A 19,142-nucleotide genomic window follows, 5' to 3' on the forward strand; every position below is an offset into this window, starting at 1 on the left:
AGGAGTAGGTCTGAATCAAAGGATAAAGAAACTATTGCTTGTTTCTTTTGCTCAGTAATCTCCAGTGGAAAGCAAGAAAAGAAAGAAGACAGCAAATAATACTACAGTATAACAAACAAAGACCATTTAAAAATTGCTAAGAATCAGACATTCTAGGACATTTCATATCAATTTAATTACGTTTTTCCCCTTGATATGAGAAACACTGGGGCACAGTAACATTGCCAGGTTTCTTTACAGTAAATAATTAGTTTAAATATGGTGCTAACTGCTTCTGTGCCATTTGTTCTGCTCCACTTCCTCTACTTTTCTTTTCTAATTTTCTTACCCCTTTCTTCTATGTTCTTCTTCTGTCCCTGCACTCATCCTCCTTCCACCCTAGCCTTTTAATCCTTATTTTTCTTCTCACCATGCCCTCTCTTCTTCCCCCTTTCCTTCTCCCATAGTTACCCTTCTCTGCCCTCTGTTTGTATGTGGTCCACATTCTCTTATTTGTTTTGATCTCGTCTTTCCCAGACTCCTGCAGGGGGAGCCGTGCAGATGCAGGGGGAGCCGGGGCACATATCAAGAGGGGGGAGCCATAGGAAGTCACTGGGTGGGAGCTGGAGGATGCTGGTGGGAGCAGGGGGGGAGCCAGAGGATGCTTGGAGGCTGGAAGATAGTGGGAAGGATGCTGGGGGGGAACTGGAGGATGCTGGGGGAGGAGCTGGAGGACCCGGGAGGGGGCATAACTGAAGGATGCTGGGGGGATGCTGGCTACCAATGTTTTAGGGGGCCCTGGCTACCAATGTTGTTGGGGGGGGCTAAAGGGAGCCAGAGGAAGTCACTGGGGGGGGGAGCTGGAGGAAGCCGCAGGAGGAAGTCACTGGGGGGGGGGGGGCTGGAGGAAGCCGCAAGGGAGCTGGAGGAAGGGGTTGCTGAGGGGGGGGCTGGAGCTGGGGGAGCTGCAGGAGGATGCTGGGGGGAGGAGCTGTGCAGATGCAGGGGGAGCTGGGGCACATATCAAGAGGGGGGAGCCACAGGAAGTCCCTGGGTGCGAGCTGGAGGATGCTAGTGGGAGCGGGGGGGGGGACCAGAGGATGCTTGGGGGGGTGGGAGCTGGAGGATAGTGGGGAGGATGCTGGGGGGGAGCTGGAGGACGCGGGAGGGGGTATAACTGGAGGATGCTGGGGGGATGCTGGCTACCAATGTTTTAGGGGGGCCCTGGCTACCAATGTCTGTATGTCCTTTGTACTGATGGGAGGGGCCATTGGGGGGCAGGGCGTGGGAGGAGGGGGGCTCAGAAAATGTTCTTGTGAGGGGCCCCGTGATTTCTGATGGCGGCCCTGTATGTAAAATATAGGCAAATCAGGGACAGCCACTTCCCAGCATTTACCATAGGCAGAGATTTCCCTATTTATTTATGGGCAGCAACTGCAGGTTCTTATCTAGAGTGCTGTGGCAATCTAATCGCCTTGTGTGTTATAGGACTAATACGTATAGATCTTACAGTAAATAAAAAATATGGCACTTAAAAATAATGTATGTATGAGAATTCTTTTATAATTGCTAAACATTTAATTGGGAGCAGAACTGCACCTATTCAATAGCCACTAACAAGCATGTTTGCTCCTACCTGTGCCTCTCTATACTTGTGCCTGCTTTGCTGCAGAAGAAGCATGGAAGCCTGATACTTTACAGCATCCCTTTACAAGTGGAAAGGACAGGTATGCCACATACTCCACAATGCCCACTTAAATAAACACAACTTCTGCGTCTTTTATGAAACTAGCACAAGTTCTTTCACCTGGATTAACACATCAGATGCAAACAGATAATGCTGGAATGCTGGGGAACAATGTTGCATTATGTATAAAACATGGCAAATCTTGTAGATTGTTTTTGCACTTGCTATAGGAACCCTTCATACTGTACCTTTTCCAAAGACAGATTAGCACAAAAACAATACATGTAATGAAAATCAATATCTCACATAGAGAACAGAAATGAGAGAGGTGATCCCTGGTATATGGACAATAATCTGTCATTAGGAAATCAGGGCAGAGTGGCCTCTAAGGTAAATTTAACATAGTTTGCAAAGTGATATCCTGCAGAACCCAAACGATTACAGGGGTTATTAAAACTGGGACAATTTTTTGCAGGAAATTAGGTTCAAATATGCTTCTTGCACCTCCACATAGTTGTGCTTGATGTTCAGCTGGCTTCATCTTCTGAAACGCACATGAATGTCCCTGTTGACACAGATGCAGGTTTTCTACTTTGATTGCAAGCTCTATGGGCAGGAAGAGCCTTTCTGCCGTGTCTTAGAACATGGTACTTAATCTCTGTATATTTATACTTGCTTGTCCTCCCTCCGTGTATTTTCTATACAGTGCTGCATATCCAGTTATATAAATAAAACTGATAAAGACAGGCACTCACGTCTGAAATAGGTGCCTGGGTGCAGACAAGTTCACGTTGTATAATCTTGAAGAGAAGGTACCTCACTCACAGGGCTCACAGGAAGAAATAATGACAATACATACATTATACATACACGTGGTTGCCTGGATTAGTGGCACCTGGTAAACATATTCATTCTGGGGATAGATTTATACTTTATGTTTATTTATTGCTTTTTTTGTATGTATTTTTCTAGTTAGACACGCTTCCTCATGGTTTCTGCAAGTCCAACATTCAAGCACTGCCTGGTTGCTTATGTAGACTGGACCCTAGCAACCAGATAGATAATTACATTTCAAACTAGGAAGAAAAAAGATATATTCAAAATCCACAAGCGATAAAGACCAGTTGATAACTGCTTTATCATGCCATAGTATTTTAATATTTGAGAAAAATGTTTAATATATTTTAAATGTAAGTGATGCTGGGTTGGAAATACCTTATACTGTAGATCTCCTGTAAGGTATTTTCTACCTTTTCATCTTTCAAATGGGGGTCACTGAGCTCAGCAGCCTGTTAACTATTGCTCATGGGAGGTTAATTTGTTTATCTTTCTACTCAGGCTCTACCATTCATCTGCCAATCTCTTGCTGAAACCACTGCCTGGTTGCTAGTGTAAACCAGCTGATATTCAAAACTGGAGAGCTGCTGAACAAAGAGCCAAATAATTAAAACAAATAATAAAATGAAGACCAACTGTAAATTGTCTGAGAACGTTACTGCCTACATCATACTAATTTTTAAGTTAATTTAAAAGGGAACTAAGCTTTTAAGCTATAGCTACTGCCAGGGCCGGATTTCATTTCTGGGCGCCCCGAGGCCGCGGCCGACCCCCCACGAGTGCGCATGCGCGATCGTGCGACACCCTCTCCCCCACGCGAGTGTGCATGCGCGATCGTGCGTAACCAGTGTGCAATCGCACATTTAAACTCCCATATGGAGCAGTGGGAAGAGGTCCCGACTGCTCCGTATGGGAGCCAAATTTAAACATTCTGTTGCGGCGGGGCGGCATGCAGGGTGGCCTCTCCACAAATCCGGGCCTGGCTACGGCACAATTTAGAAAAAAATCAGCACAATGTGCAACCAACACATTCCAGATGTTGAGGAATATTTTTTAAAAGCTTTCTGGCCCAAATCGAATGTGCTAATTAATAACTAGGAGCATGCAATCAGCTTTCACCACTCATGTACCAGCTCACTGATTACCAATTTATAATCTGGGAAAGTGGCATGGAGAAAGATGGTTTCAACTAACATTGCTGCACACCTCTACAGTTCTGGAGCTGCTACAGGAGCTTGGTAAGTTGGAACGAGTGTCAGTGGTGTGGTGCGTGTGGCGTTAAAGTAGAACATTTATTTATTGGGTTGCTTATTTGGCCTTTGAATAAGTCCTATTTAGGTGCTCTTCTTTTGTCGATATAATTATAAAATAAACCATAACAGAATAGGCTGAAAAACCACAGGAGTACATGCCCTGTGTACCACGAGTCTTAAGGTGATGACACACGCAGGGCTGGAACTAGGGGTAGGAAGAAGTGCTTTGAGCGCAACAGTAGGGGGGCACTAGGCAGGTATCTCTTCTGGTTTCCCAAACAGAGTTCTGACCCTTCTGAAGTTCCTTACCAACCAGCCCCTTCCCCCCACCTGACCCACTTGTCACTGCTCTTCGACCAGAAGTGCATCCTGCCTTGGGCACAGTCAGTAAATCAGCTCCGCGATGGGTGAAGTGAAGAAAAAAGCAGGTTTTGGCAACTTATACCAGCCTGTGTATGGTCAGCTTTAGGAACAGACCAACTAATCTGTAAGGATAAAAATACCAAAACTTTCTTCCAAAATAAATCAAGTTTATTATTTTGTACTTCAACTAAACATTCAATGAAATGATGAGAGCATTCAAATATTTATTATTATGCTAAATAATACAGATTAAGATCTTGGTTTTTTTTTACTTTTCTAGAAATAGGTGACATTGGGTAACATGGGTAATATGGGTTACAGAAGGCTATGCAACTTTAGAGTCCTACCCCCATATGTAATAAAAGGCACTAAGTTTGCCCAGTAGCAGTAAGCCATAGCAACCAACAAGATCTTTGCTTTTAGGCTGATGCCACACCAGGCGTAGGGCTGATTTTTTCGGCATAAACGCTTGCCGAAAACTCAGCCCTACGCCTCCTACTTGTGCCTGCACCCGAATGAATGGGATACGCTCGGGTGCAGGCACAAGTAGCAGGCGTAGGGCTGATTTTTCAGCAAGCGTTTTTCCGCTTGCCGAAAAAAATCAGCCCTACGCCTCGTGTGGCATCAGCCTTAGAAAGCCCCGGCACACCATTTGGAGTAGAAGGCATTTAGTTAGAATATCACATCATGATTGTCTGTATAGGTACTTAAAAGTAATATCACCCCTGGACCAGACAGGCTACACAGTATGTTGGGAAAGTAAATTTGAAACACCCCAAACACAGGCAGGCTAAATATATGGAGTGAATGTATAAAGGTTGTAGCACCTGTTGGCAGTGAAAGGGTTAAAGTGCCTCTGATTAACCCCAAATAAAGTTCAGCTGCTCTAGTTGGTCTTTCCTGAGATTTTTTTAGTTGCATCCCCACAGCAAAAAAAAAAAGCATGTGGGAAAAGGTGTTATGAAACCAAGGTTGAACTTTTTGGCCATAATTCCAAAAAATATGTTTGGCGCAAAAACAATACTGCACATCACCAAAAGAACACCATTCCCACAGTGAAGCATGGTGGTGGCAGCATCATGCTTTAGGACTGTTTTTCTTCAGCTGGAACTGGGGCCTTAGTTAAGATAGAGGGAATTATGAACAGTTCCAAATACCAGTCAATATTGGCACAAAACCTTCAGGCTTCTGCTAGAAAGCTGAACATGAGGAGGAACTTCATCTTTCATCATGACAACGACCCAAAGCATACATCCAAATCAACAAAGGAATGGCTTCACCGGAAGAAGATTAAAGTTTTGGAATGGCCCAGCCAGAGCCCAGACCTGAATCCGATTGAAAATCTGTGGGGGGATCTGAAGAGGGCTGTGCCCAGGAGATGCCCTCACAATCTGACAGATTTGGAGTGTTTCTGCAAAGAAGAGTGGGCAAATCTTGCAAAGTCAAAATGTGCCATGCTGATAAGACTCATACCCAAAAAGACTGAGTGCTGTAATAAAATCAAAAGGTGCTTCAACAAAGTGTGTGCACACTTATGCAACCACATTATTTTAGTTTGTTTGGTTTTCTTCCCTCCACCTAAAAGATTTCAGTTTGTTTTTCAATTGAGTGGTACAGTTTATAGGTCACATTAAAGGTGGAAAAAGTTCTGAAATGATTTATCTTTGTCTCATTTTTGTACAGCACAGGAACCTGACATTTTATCAGGGTTGTGTAGACTTTTTATATCCACTGTGTATATATATATATATATATATATATATATATATATATATATATATATATATATATATATATATATATGTACAATGCAACAACATGCTCCATATTATATTATAAATATATGTGTACCAAATATAATATAAAAATCAGTACACTTGTGCACAATGTATAAGAAATCTTTTTGCACTATTGGATCACATAAATATAGAGAATATACATACACATACATACATATGCAGTGCCTTCCAGGAAGTATTCAGACAAATTTCTTTCTTATTTTACACTTTGTTCTGTGATACATTAATATTAAAGCACAGAAACACAAGCAGGGGAGATTTATTAAGACATGAATGCTCGGCGTATGTTCGCCATTTTTTTCGCGCTTGCACAACTTTTTCATACGCTTGCACGAAAAATTCGGAAAGGTTGTGCTGCTGTTTACAATTGTTCGGTACGAAAATTTCGTGACTTTCGGATCGCCAATACGATATTATCATGACTAATACGATTTTTTCGTAAGCATTTTCAGGATATTTGCAATCTTCAGAAATTATCGTATCCAATCCGAATTTTTCCCATTCGGGATTCGAACTCGTGTTTTAATGAATCGGCCCCAAGCTTTCTGTATCATATTTTTAGACTGAAAAAATGAGAAGTTAACCTATACAAATAAAAATGCTATCTTCGTGTTTACTGTCCCTGGCAATGAAAAGCACATGGTTTCCACTATGACTTCTTAACTGAAAAAGTCCTAGCAACCAGAAAGCAGATATACTGTAAGTCCAAGCCTGAGAACTGCAGAACAAAAAAAATTAATTATAATTAGTATATTTAATTTGTTTGTATTTTTAGCTAAACTTAAGTTCCAGCTCTTCCAAACACAAATAGCTTTGTGAACAAAATCCCAGTGTATCATTTGCTGGGAATCAAATTTAAAAGAATTGGGCAAGGGTGTGAATACTTTTGGCACTGCTCAGTGGTTTCACACATTGCAGCCACATGTCTAAGGTTTGGATACTCTGAACTCTTGGACCTTTGGCCAGTAAACTGCTTTGAGTAGCAATTGAACTGACATTCTGATCAATATGCCTAAAGGAACAGTAACACCAAACAATGGAAGTGTATAAAAGTAACTAAAATATAATGTGCTGCTGCCCTGCACTGGTAAAAGTTGTGTGTTTACTTCAGAAAGTCTACTATAATTTATATAAATAAGCTGCTGTGTAGCCATGGAGGCAGCCATTCAAAGGAGAAAAGGCACATAACAGATAACAGATAAAACACTATTATATTCTACAGAACTTATCTGTTATCTGCTATGTAACCTGTGCCTTTTCTCCTTTTTTCCAGCTTGAATGGCTGCCCCCATGGCTACACAGCAGCTTACTATATAAATTATAGTAGTGTTACTGTAGCAAACACACCAGTTTTACCAGTGCAGGGCCACAGTGCATTATATTTTTATTACTTTAAAGCTCTTTCATTTTTTGGAGTTACTGTTCCTTTTATTGTGTGAGCCAGCTGGTCTGTTCCTGCAAAAATGGAAGTGATACAAATGTATTGGTATTTATGTGGGCACACATTTATAGCAAATCTATAGATCTTGGCACTTCTATAACAAGTGCTTTACAATATGTATAGATTGGGATGGATGAGCTAGCTGTGTGCCCACACAAATACTGTTGCACACCAGCTACAGTATCTGTAAGAATGGTTTGGCCCAGGGTCACTTAACCTTTTTCTCAGGGGAATTTATTGAAAGGGAAGTTCATTGTTACATTTTAGTGTGCCATAAATAATCTATCAAAGCATTTGAGGTGCCTTTTTCATCAGTTTTTTTTTTTACAGAGCTGAGCAGTCAAATTTCCCCATCCTGGTCAGTAGGTTTAGTTGATATTACTTACTTAATGATATTTATCATGTTACAGCAAAGGTAAAGGAATGAAAACCCACATATAAGATTATGCACAATGAAAACAAATATAATTATTAGTAACTTTTCCATATAAATCACAGTTTATGTCCTTTATAGATCAGTGAAAAAGGAGATTTGTGGAAGTGGCAATGTGCAATATAAGCAGGTGAGAAATGTCACTTGCTCTAGAATAAAAAGGACAGAGTCACTACCAAATTGTTGGGCAGCGGCCAACTAGCCGGGACAGTTTTTCACCTAAAAGAAGCACCTGCCTGGAGTTAGGGGCAAAGGATTAGAGTTTCTGTAGCCACCTAACCAAAGTAGGTGAAACAAATGAATAAGAAGTGATCAAATGCTGAGTTTATTATGTGCATATATTTACAAGTCATTATTTTTTTTTGGAGATAACACCTAACCGCAATGATATTCTGAGGAATTAAGGTACCCAGTGAACTATTTGTTATGCACCTGATAACAGAGCAGACAGAGAGGGCTAAGTATTATATCCTTCTGCTTTTTCTGCAATCAATACGAGATGGCCTTAATAGAAAGATATAAGAAATAATAAGCAACAATAGCAACAGAATTGTAGACTCACAGAGCAATAGATTTTGGCTGCTGGGCTCAGTGACCCTCATTTAGAAGCTGAAAAGAGGCAGAGAAGGATGGCACATAATGTAAAGACTATAAAATATAATAAATAATGAAAACCAGTTGCAAAGTTCTTTGGAATAGGTCATTTTATAACCAACTAAAAGTTAACGTAAAGGCAAACCATCCATTTAGCTTTAAATAAACCCAAAGGCATCAGTATTTAAGGGAAATAATAACACAGTTCCTGAATAAATACATTGAAGGTACAAATCAGACATGTGTGGCTCTGAAATGGTCAAGTACTTTGTGCATCTGACAGAAAGAAATGTACTGTGACTAGAGAAATTTTTTTTTTATTTAGATGTATGTATGTATAACTTTATTTATAAAGTGCCACAAGGGTACACAGCGCTGTACAATCTTACAGAATATAAAATTAAGTGTTATAATAAATAAATACAATAAATATATATAAATGCACAGGGAAAAAGTGCCATGTGGTATGAGACACAGTAGGAAGGAGGTCCCTGCCCCGTAGAGCTTACAATCTAGATTATCTTTAGATGTTGACCTACACAGAAAATAACTCTTTTGTTATAGAAGAATTACACCGGATTTTTTGTTTTGTACATGTGGTATTATGCAGTTTGATGATACAACTAAAATCAATGAATGGCAAGAAACACTTGCTGGTAATGAAACAGTTAAGCTGTTTGTCTAGGAGTGGCTATTTGTTTGTCCTCGGAAAGTGTGTGCTTCTCGTTGCTTAGTAACCAGCTGCTGGGGACAATATGGCCTAGCAGGGCAGCTTTAGTGGATGGAAGGAGATATTCCAAACACCTTATGGCCTCCCATGGGAAGGGAAGATCTCTCCGGACTACAACAGACACCCCCCAGGTTACTTTCTTTAGCGTGAAAGTCAGGCTGCTGGAGACAGGAGAGATGTTCAGAGTGCCAGGCTGCAGCCGGCTTACCAAGGTTGCAGAGCTGAAGGAGAAGCTTGAGTTGGCAGCAGGCATTCCCGCTCACTTACAGAGACTTTCCTACATCGATGAAGGTGATTGGCAAGAAGCCAGGTGGACATTAGCAACCCAAAAAACAGAATAACCCTGCATACCCTTTAGAAGGCTAGATATACATTAGCAGAGCAAACTATATTTATATTGGGTCCATGTTGGGTAAAAAATGTATTCTGTAAATACTTTCTATGTGCACAGTATGTTCAGAATCTTTCAACGTCATTTCTAGGCATACTGAACATCAGTGAGTGACTGAACATGCTTATCTACAAATATGTTAATTGTTAATTCATTAGACTATCCTTTTTTTATTTCTTTTACATTATTTTTACATATAACAAGGAACAAGGCAACTAAAGAAAAGAGAGAGAGAGGGGTATGGTGGGGCAGGTGGGAGACAGCAGAAAAGCAATAGGGAAGACAGAGAGAGACTGGGGGTCATTTATAAACACTGGGCAAATTTGCATCTGAGCAGTAACTCATGGCAACCAATCAGAAGTTTGCTTTCAGTGTTTAACTTAAAGCTGCCTGGGAGAAAAAACACTGGTTGCTATAGGTTACTGCCCTGATGCAAATTTGCCCAGTGTTAATAAATGAGCTCTAGCATATCTTTGTGTGGTGGATTCATTTGGCCCCCTGTGCATGCTGGGTTTTGTAGTAAACAACTTAAACCATATTGGTAGAGTTTGCTATACATGTTAGTGGCCTGTCATCCAGAATGCATGGGACCTGTGGTTTTCCAGATGAGAGGTCTTTCTGTAATTTGGATCATTATATTAAAAAATAATTTAAACATTAAATAAACCCAATAGGATTGTTTTGCTTCAAATAAGAATTAATTATATCTTAACTGGGATTTAAGAGGAAAAGCAAATCATTTTTTTAAATTTGAATTATTTGATTAAAATGGGAGATGGCCTTCCTGTAATTCAGAGCTTTCTGGATATAGGGTTTCCAGAAAAATGTGCTAATCTGGGAATCTAAAGAATGCACCACTTTTCTGGCTGTGTTTTCAGACTGTCATGGTAAATTCTGCATAACTATCTACGGTATAGTTTGTTTTTTTAATGCAAATCTTAGCTATACTTCACTGATCCTGAATAGGGACTAAATGATGACCCCATAAAACTAAATGTCGGAGTTAGTTATATATATATATATATATATATATAATGCTCGTAATTCTATAATGACTCGTATCTATATACTCCAATGATCCTCCACTAGGGATATAGGATTCTCGCCCACAGTGAGTAAGTCGCTCTTGGATTTAAATAAATACTTACTCAAATCAAGCCTGGCCCCGAAGTTCCCCCTGGGCCTGACCTGAACCATTCAGATTCACAAAGGATATTAACCAGACAGCTTTATTAGAGGTATACATTAATACAGAGTATTACAATACAGAGTATTAAATAATAGCTCACACATCCTGAAAGCTCGTGAGGACGTAAGGGAACAAAGTCAAGTACAAATATGTTGCCATTTAACCATTTCTTCCTACTTGGGGCTGATCCCATGGCAGCCAATCATTAGCCTTGTTTTAGCATAACTGTGTCTCTCTGTCCATCTTTAGGAAAGGATTAAGTGTCTCACTGTCTCAGCACAATAGCCCAAAATGGTATTTCTCTGGTAAGAAATCTACATCAGCGCAGTGTCCCAAATGGTATTTGTGCAGTTGGTGTTTCTGAGACTATTTGTGACATTCTTAACCTTGCATTAGGGATACTTGTGACAGGAGAAACAGATGGATTCCTTGTTCTGTAAACATTCTAAGGCCCAAGTACAGTAAATAGAATGACCTCTGGTCTTGATGTCTAAAATCAACCTACAAGTGCAGTTGTTCTGTGCCTGTGTCCTGTTCTAAATCTTTGTTCTTTGATAATAACTAATATAAACGTGTTTATAGCATAAACCTAAAACACCAATATCTACACAAAACACACACATTTTCAAGCATAGTAATTGCAGGTAGCACAGATCTTCTGCAGACAACAATGCACTAGAAGTAAACTGCACATACAAAACTTTGACAGTTCATTCTGACAATACGCTGTAACTCCAGTCTGAGCCGCACTGTGGCAGGGCGACTAATCTCCCCCTGTGCCACTGCCGTAACAGGGCTGTGACTGCTTGGAGGAGCAGGAGGGTGGTGACCAAAGTTGCTCTTTAAATCAAATTTTGTTATTTTGTGGTACTTATAACTGAAATCAGAAATTGTCTCCCCAGAAAACAAAAGTTGCTGTATTTCAGATGCATTTATAGAGCCACTCAAATTCAAAAAGCAATCAGCATGACATATAAACATATCATATGCTAGACAAATAGGAATAAGACAGCAGTCACTTAAGAATATTAAACAAACACATTTTTCTTATACAGGAGATTTGCCTGATAAATCAACATTTAAATACAATGGAATCATTCCCAAGGGCACCATATCTTTGCGTTCTTGGTCCCAGGATGGCTGCAGTGATCTTGTTAAAGCAGCAGCTGAAGGAGATTTACCAAAGGTACATGAGCTGTGGTGAAAAGTCCAGAACCTTTGTATAGTAGTATGAGAAATGGTTCTGTGGCATGGGTAAATCAATCAATTTATACTTGTCTATCATACACACATTGGAGCATAATTGCAGTATTCTACATTTTCATTAAAAGCATATTTGTGTCAGAGGCATTATTACATACTAGTGTGGTCTGAATAGTCAAAAAACCCACAAACTTTTCTCCACTGTTGTATTCCAGCTGGTGAAGAAGTGCCTGAAACGGTTCCTACCGGAAATGCTAGGGCCTTGGCCTGAAATAAAGCAAAATGCATAGTTTATGGTCAAAAACAGCTTTACCAGTGGTGTCAGGTGAAGGGTTGCCACCTTTGCAGAAAACTAAACCAAGACGAGGAGGTGATGCAGGCGAGGCAGCAAAGTTGATTACATCGGGTGAGGTTATAGTGTAGGTAGGAGGTGGGGTTATTGCATCAGAAACGGCTAGGTGGATTTCTGTTTGGTTTTCTCATGGGACAGAAAGTGTTAAAAGAGACAGCCCCTAGAAAAACTGAACAGGTGGCAACCGTAGTCAGGTGGTTTCCATTGTAGTCTAGGAGACAACAATGATGGTGTTGGACACCATCTGATCTACACCATCAGAGTAAATGTCCTTGATTTTTCAGATGATCTAGTAACTTTATAAGAACTGGACATTGTTTCTAGCTCAAGATGGCATTGTGTGCAACATAATATAAAGGAGGAAGTTCATAGTGAAGCCAAATAGTAATGTGGTGTTTTGATACAAATATTCCCACATGTTGTTTAGGATTACAGTGGCAAATCCGTTTTCAGGGTTTTATTCCTGACAGTTCTTTGTGACCTTTGCCAATTGCGTACTCTTCCTCCCCATCAGACCTGAAATATAGATTGTAAGCTCTGTAGGCCACAAATGCATTGTGCCTGAATAACTGCATATTATACGTACAAATAATAAAAAAAACTAAAAATAACTTAGAATCAAAGCTTATCACACAACAAGGGAACAAAGCATGGACTTTTAGAAGAATTTGAAAGTCGCAGAAAAAAGTGGGCAAGAATTATAACATCAGCATATGGATGTGTGAAGGAGAAATAATAGGTACCGTGTGTCTTTTATTGAGAGTGGCTTAATGCATGGCTGTACACATTAATAAAACATTATTAATATGTATTTATAAAACATCACCATATTCGCCATTGCCTTACAATAAATACGCTGATTACAGATTACATACAAAAAACAACCTATACTAAAAGTAGAATGGGCCCTGCCCAAAAGAGCTTACAATCTAAAAATAATAACTTCATAATTCATAATAAGAAAGACTCCAACTTACATATTTTCCCCTTTCACCCACCGTTACCTACCCTCCCCCTTCCTTTTTAAGAATGATATGTAAGAAACATGATTTGGTTAACACAGGTTTACAGTTTATTGATGCAACTGTATACAATTATATGTATTAATGGCAATATGTTTCCTCTTCTCTTTTCAAACAGCTAAAATATTTAGGGGTGACTGCAGACTCAAATTATAACACACCAAACTCTTTGCTTTTAAGCCTGGAAGCCAAATGTGACTGGGTGGCAGCAAGAGCAAGCACTGCCCTCTACATCGCCTCTCACAGAGGCCACACGGCCATGGTACGCTTCCTTTTGCGCAATGGTAAGATGTTGCCTTCAACTCTCATTAAACAGGATATCCACCAAAAAAATTCACATAAAAAGACCACATTTCTTGTTTGGATTAAATGTTATAATGTAACCAAATAGTAATATATATATATATATATATATATATATATTATAATAGTGCTGGGCGGTATACCGGTAAAAACCGATCACCGGTTTTTTTTTTTGAAACCGATATGAATTTTCTACATACCCCCATACCGGTGTGCTGAATACTTCCGGGTGCGCACGTGACGTCAGCGCGCACGTGACGTCAGCGCGCACACTCTACAAAAGCGCCATCGCTAGGACGCATTCAGAGTCAGATACCAATGTGAGCTGTCGGGGGGTGCCTGGCCAGTAATTATATTTTATGTGAAGGGGATGGGGTTGTGTTTGGGGGGGGTGGGGTGGGGGGTTATATTTATGTGAAGGGGATGGGGGGGTGTTTGGGGTGGGGGTGGGTTATACTTATGTGAAGGGGATGGGGTTATGTTTGGGGGGGGTGGGATGGGGTGGGGGGGGTTATATTTATGTGAAGGGGATGGGGGGGTGTTTGGGGTGGGGGGTGTGTGTGCGGATGGGGGGGTGTTTGGGGTGGGGGGTGCGTGCGGATGGGGGGGTGGGGGGGGGGTGCGTGCGGATGGGGGGGTGGGGGGTGTGTGTGCGGATGGGGGGGTGTTTGGGGTGGGGGGGCTGCGTGCGGATGGGGGGTGTTTGGGGTGGCGGGGGGGTGCGGGTGGCGGGTGTTTGGGGTGGTCACCTAATCATGCATGGGGAAAAAAAAATACAGTCAAATACCGTGATACCGATATAATTTTGAAAAATACCGTGATATAAATTTTTGGTCATACCGCCCAGCACTATATTATAATAATTAATAATAATATATTATCAATACATATAATATATATTTGTCTTTATCTTAAACAGAGGGACTTCTAGGTTTGGTAAAGCATTCTGAAAAATAAATATAGCATTCTAGCTTGCAATGAAATGCCAAAATGCCTTTTCTTCTTTTTTAATGGTGGTAGCACACCAATCACTCATATGTGAAAGAAGATAATAATGTCATATGAAGCCATACCCTTAAATCCATATGCCTTCTTCTCCCCTGTGGCTAGCACAGCAACCCCTAGCACATAATTAAACACCATTTTTAAATCACACCCACTTTAAACCACACCCATATTTACACAAACATTTTTAAGACAACATCCACATTAACGGTGGTAGCACACAAAAAAGAATGTTTGTTGCAGGGATATCACCCATCACTCATTTGGGCAGGTATGGCACATACAGGCAGCATAGTATGCACAGGCAGCATAGGGCAGGCAGAGTATGGCACACACAAGCAGCATAGTATGCACAGGCAGCATAGGGCAGGCAGAGTATGACACACACAGGTAGGCAGAGTATGGCAAACACAAGCAGCATAAAGAAAGGCAGGCAGAGCAGGAAAGGAGACGGGGAAACAGATCCTGATTACGAAAGTCACTGATCAGTGACACAATGCAGGTACTTTTACAGTCTGAGGTGTTAACAGGTGAACAATGCAGAGCCTTACCAGTGTGAACAAATACAGAGCCTTACTAGTGTGAACAAACACAGGGTCTTACATGTGTATACAAAACAAGGGCCTTACAGGTGTGTACAATGTAGGGGCTTAAAACCTAAATCTGAGGTGTGAACAATGCAGGAGCCAGTTAATCTCATTACTGATACCATTTAAAGCTTACACAAAGGTCACAGCAACCAGACAGATGGGGGGCCCTGCAAGTGGGGGCTGTGGGCCCACGTGCAGCCTGCATGCCGCCAGTTGGACAGTACAGGTTTAGAACATATTCAACAAATTATTCTTAGAATATGATGTCTAACAGAAATGGCAGCTACTTTTTAATTACTTAAACCATGCACTGAATTTGGGTCTTATTTCAGGAGCTAATGTACATGGCAAAACTTTATTAGGGAGCAGCCCTCTTCATGTAGCTGCTGCCATGGGAAACTGTGACTGCATTGATGAACTGCTGGCTTATGGGGCAGAAATACAAGATACTGATGGAAATGGCCATTCAGCTCTTGACTTGGCATCTCTCTGGGGCCAGAAGAAGGCCGAAAACAGACTGTTCCTTTACCAGTGGAAAAAAAGAGCATCCAAAGTATCACTTAAGTCACATCTGGATCCCAAGGAGCTTTTTCCTCATCAAAAATATGACTCAAGTCTACGAACATGGCGGTGTGGGCCTCAGGCAAAAAATTACATGGTTAACCTGGTTACCCATGGAGAATACTCTGGTACTAATATAAATGCTCCCAGAAAATCCAACAATCAAAGAAGACCAGCAAAGCACGAAGAATCTAATGTAAACATAAAACCATGTATAGATGGTCTGAAACAAGGTTGATGTTCACCTTTTGTAGCTTCCTATGTTTTCATTAAAAAAAAATCAAAAAGTAAGTGAACTAGCTGCTTAAACACCTTTAAAAGAGCTTCTTTAAAAGTGCAATGTAACATGCAAAAGTATTCTAAATTTAAACTGAATATCACCTTACATGTTATGGATTTCCTTTTGTACACCGTATTTATTAAGAACTGTAACTTTTATGTTTCTTAAAGAGTAGTAGGATTGTTGACCTCTAAGCCTGCAACTTTACCATTTGGTTGGTCACAAGTTGGTTACTCTTCAGGCCATTAAATATGTCTATAAATCCCTCATCTTTCCTTTCTTAATAATCTCAAACTCCAGTGTGCAGTTGGCTCACATATGCACAGTGGCTCTATGTTTGCCTACCCTATACTTTTTACCTTTGTAATAAAAACATTTGTAATAACTCCATCCTGTAGGGCTAATTACACTTTAACTGCAATGCACATAGGATGCCGTTCAGTTAAGCACTGCACATCTTTACTTATCAGCCCTTCTCTATGTCAAGTGCTTAGCAATCAGAACAGCACAAGGATTTATAGATGCTTCATATTAAATAGTTGAAGTAGAAAGCAGCAGGAAAAGGTTTAATATTTGATCAAATAGTTAAACAAGTTTATTAAATGTTACAGCTCATGGCTTAACTCATGGTTTAATTTTGTTATGAAGCAGTGTTGATCTCTGTCTGCCTTCTGTGCCTGTACCCACAGGAGTAAACATCAGTGTTTAAAGGGGCACTGTCATTTAAACTACAGCAGCCTGAGTAATAGAACATGTTATACATTAATGCTAGGTATCTAACAAAAATATATCTACCCTTTGCTGCAAATGGTCATTCTTTATAAAATAATCCTTATCAGTTAGAGATGCAGCTTTGGGCAGTGGCACACAGGGAGATTAGTTGCCCCGTGACAAATCTTCATTACTGTGGGCGACTAATCTCCCTGCAATGCCATCCCACCGGCAAGAATGTAAATCACCGGTGGGATGGCATATGCGTTGCTTCATTTTCCTGAATAGCCCGAAGTGTCCTCTCAAGTGCCACTGCCCTTACTCAAGCATTCACATCTCTCAGTTCATTCTATATATAATGGTCACTGACAATATACAGTATCACTATAAGGAACTCTGCTGCCACCCACCCGTCTCCTCCCAAAGGCATGCTTTCCTGCGCCGGCACGCACTAAAGTACTTAAAGCTGGCCATACATGCACCAACTATGTTACGTACAATTTTCAGACCGTGTGTGGGCACAGATAATGATAATATCTGTTAATGTATTTTGTATCTGATGAAATCCTTGGGTAATCCTAAAATTTGAATCTGAATGTTAGTTTTGCTGCGTTTAAACGTATGATCAATATCCAAACATTCGTCAAAAGACTAAAATCTGAACATGTATGTCCACCTTAAGTGTCCAGACCAAAGTAAATTTGACAGGTAGCTGGGGTATTAAAGGAGAAAGAAAGGTAAAAACTAAGTAAACTTTATCAGAAAGGTCTATGTAAATACAGCTATAAGCACTCACAGAAACACTGCACTGTGTTCTCTGTCAAAAGATTTGTTGTGTGTTTTCCTCTGCCAGAGACACGCAGCTCTCTCCTCTATCCCCTCTCCTGCCCCCCTCCCTCAAGAATGCTAAGAACCCACCCCCCCTTAGGAATGTGGATCCGAGCCAATCAGCAGGAAGCTTCCTCATAGTCTTACTTATATGTACACCGGTCTTGCTCTTGGTGCAGGAGTGAGGCATTATGGGAACTTTCTTTACACAGCTTAGCATTTTTTCTTCCTGTTTGGCTTCTGATCATCTGAACGGGAGAAATATGGGGAGACTTAAGGGCACTATAGAGAGAACTGAAGGTATGCCTGCAGCTTGAGGTTAACTCTTTACTAGCCTTTCCTCCTCCTTTAACTTGAAGCTGCTAGTTTAGCAGAGCGGCTAAGAGTTAAAACCCAGTGCTAGTTGTCAGATTCACACTGTAACTCAGTAAAGCTGGGTCCAGACACAAACAGTTCTACTAAATGCTGCTATTCAGTGGTGAGGGGACCTGTCACCATAAGAAATAATTCCAAATCCTTTTCTATCATATTAGTTGAGCAAAATAAACTTTATTTACACTATATAAATTATTTTATCACAGTCACAGCAAGCAGGCAGGCACCATTTTGTGTACACTGGTATTAAGGCAAGCTTTGCATCACCCCAAAATCCTATGCATTTGCCATCTAGGTGATATCTAGGAAGTGCTGAATGGAAGGCATAGAGGCAGGGCAGGCAATATATGACTGACAGGACAGATTTTCAAATACATTTATAACTGGTATGGATGATTTAATCAAAAATTTTTATTTGGGCTTTAGGTTTAATTTTTAAAGGAGTTTTATTATATAGCTTTTTATGTGTGGGTGACAGGTCCCTATTTAAGGCAGCAACTGGTATGCCAGGACCCAAAACTGCCACGTGTGACTGCCCACCACAGCTCTAAATCTATTGCAATGGACTAAGACATCAAGAAGAGATGGGTTTTGGTCACTAGCAACATGTGTTAATGGAAGCATTACAATGACGTAGTATGTATGACTGGATATACCTACTTTCTTAGACTAAAAGTGCAAAGTTTAAAATCAAATAAAAAGCAGGAGCAGGAAAGTGCCTTTTAATCACAATTTTAATGGGAACTGGTGCCATTTACACGGGGACCAGAGGTAGACCTGTAAACAGATTTTTTTTAATGATTTAGCTGTTTAATCACATTGGATACATTAATGAATATATGGTTTAATAAAGTGTCAGTTATAAATAAAAAAAAAAAACATATCAGAGACATTTAGTCCTACTGTATTCACTAATAACTAATTTTGCTGGATAGTACTTGTGCTGTAAGCAGCCCAAGCATAGAATCCTCAGGCCAACATGGCCCTGGCTCACAGGATTTTCTGTGTGGCCTAATCAATATCTGACTAAACCCTAAATCAGACACAGACTAAAAGGGACACTGTGACTGGCCTATAAACAGGTCAATGGACTACTGACTTCACAATTGCCAAGTCAGTATCTGCCTGTATATATGCATCTTTAAATCTATATAAAAATTGAAATTACAATAAATATCTATAAAAATTGTACACAACAATTTACAAATGGGTCAAC

At 40.4% G+C, this 19,142-nt stretch overlaps 1 protein-coding gene across 4 annotated transcripts; it reads left to right on the forward strand.

The window, feature by feature from the left end:
- Positions 1–9,009: 9,009 nt before the first annotated feature.
- On the forward strand, positions 9,010–16,402 carry ankrd60 (ankyrin repeat domain 60). 4 transcript variants are annotated; one of them, XM_002932110.5, is made up of 4 exons: positions 9,010–9,426; positions 11,752–11,882; positions 13,392–13,557; positions 15,504–16,402. In XM_002932110.5, the coding sequence occupies exons 1-4, from the start codon at positions 9,402–9,404 to the stop codon at positions 15,968–15,970; spliced, it is 789 nt and encodes a 262-aa protein (XP_002932156.1). In that variant the 5' UTR covers positions 9,010–9,401; the 3' UTR covers positions 15,971–16,402. The 4 variants fall into 4 exon arrangements, with proteins under 4 accessions (XP_002932156.1, XP_031757862.1, XP_002932155.1 ...); XM_031902002.1 differs by having other exon boundaries at positions 9,012–9,407; positions 13,392–13,535; positions 15,504–15,590; XM_002932109.5 differs by having other exon boundaries at positions 9,017–9,407.
- The last annotated feature ends 2,740 nt before the right edge of the window (positions 16,403–19,142 follow it).

The sequence above is a fragment of the Xenopus tropicalis genome, chromosome 5 (assembly GCF_000004195.4).
Source record: "Xenopus tropicalis strain Nigerian chromosome 5, UCB_Xtro_10.0, whole genome shotgun sequence".
Taxonomy (NCBI): domain Eukaryota; kingdom Metazoa; phylum Chordata; class Amphibia; order Anura; family Pipidae; genus Xenopus; species Xenopus tropicalis.

What these genes read in the sequence shown, in the direction of transcription:
- ankrd60 (XM_002932109.5), top strand. Translation starts at nt 9,194, where the DNA reads ATGGCCTCCCATGGGAAGGGAAGATCTCTCCGGACTACAACAGACACC. An exon ending in ACTTTCCTACATCGATGAAG is followed by an intron (nt 9,408 to 11,751) that starts GTGATTGGCAAG and finishes TTTCTTATACAG; the next exon opens with GAGATTTGCCTGATAAATCA. An exon ending in ACGCTTCCTTTTGCGCAATG is followed by an intron (nt 13,558 to 15,503) that starts GTAAGATGTTGC and finishes GTCTTATTTCAG; the next exon opens with GAGCTAATGTACATGGCAAA.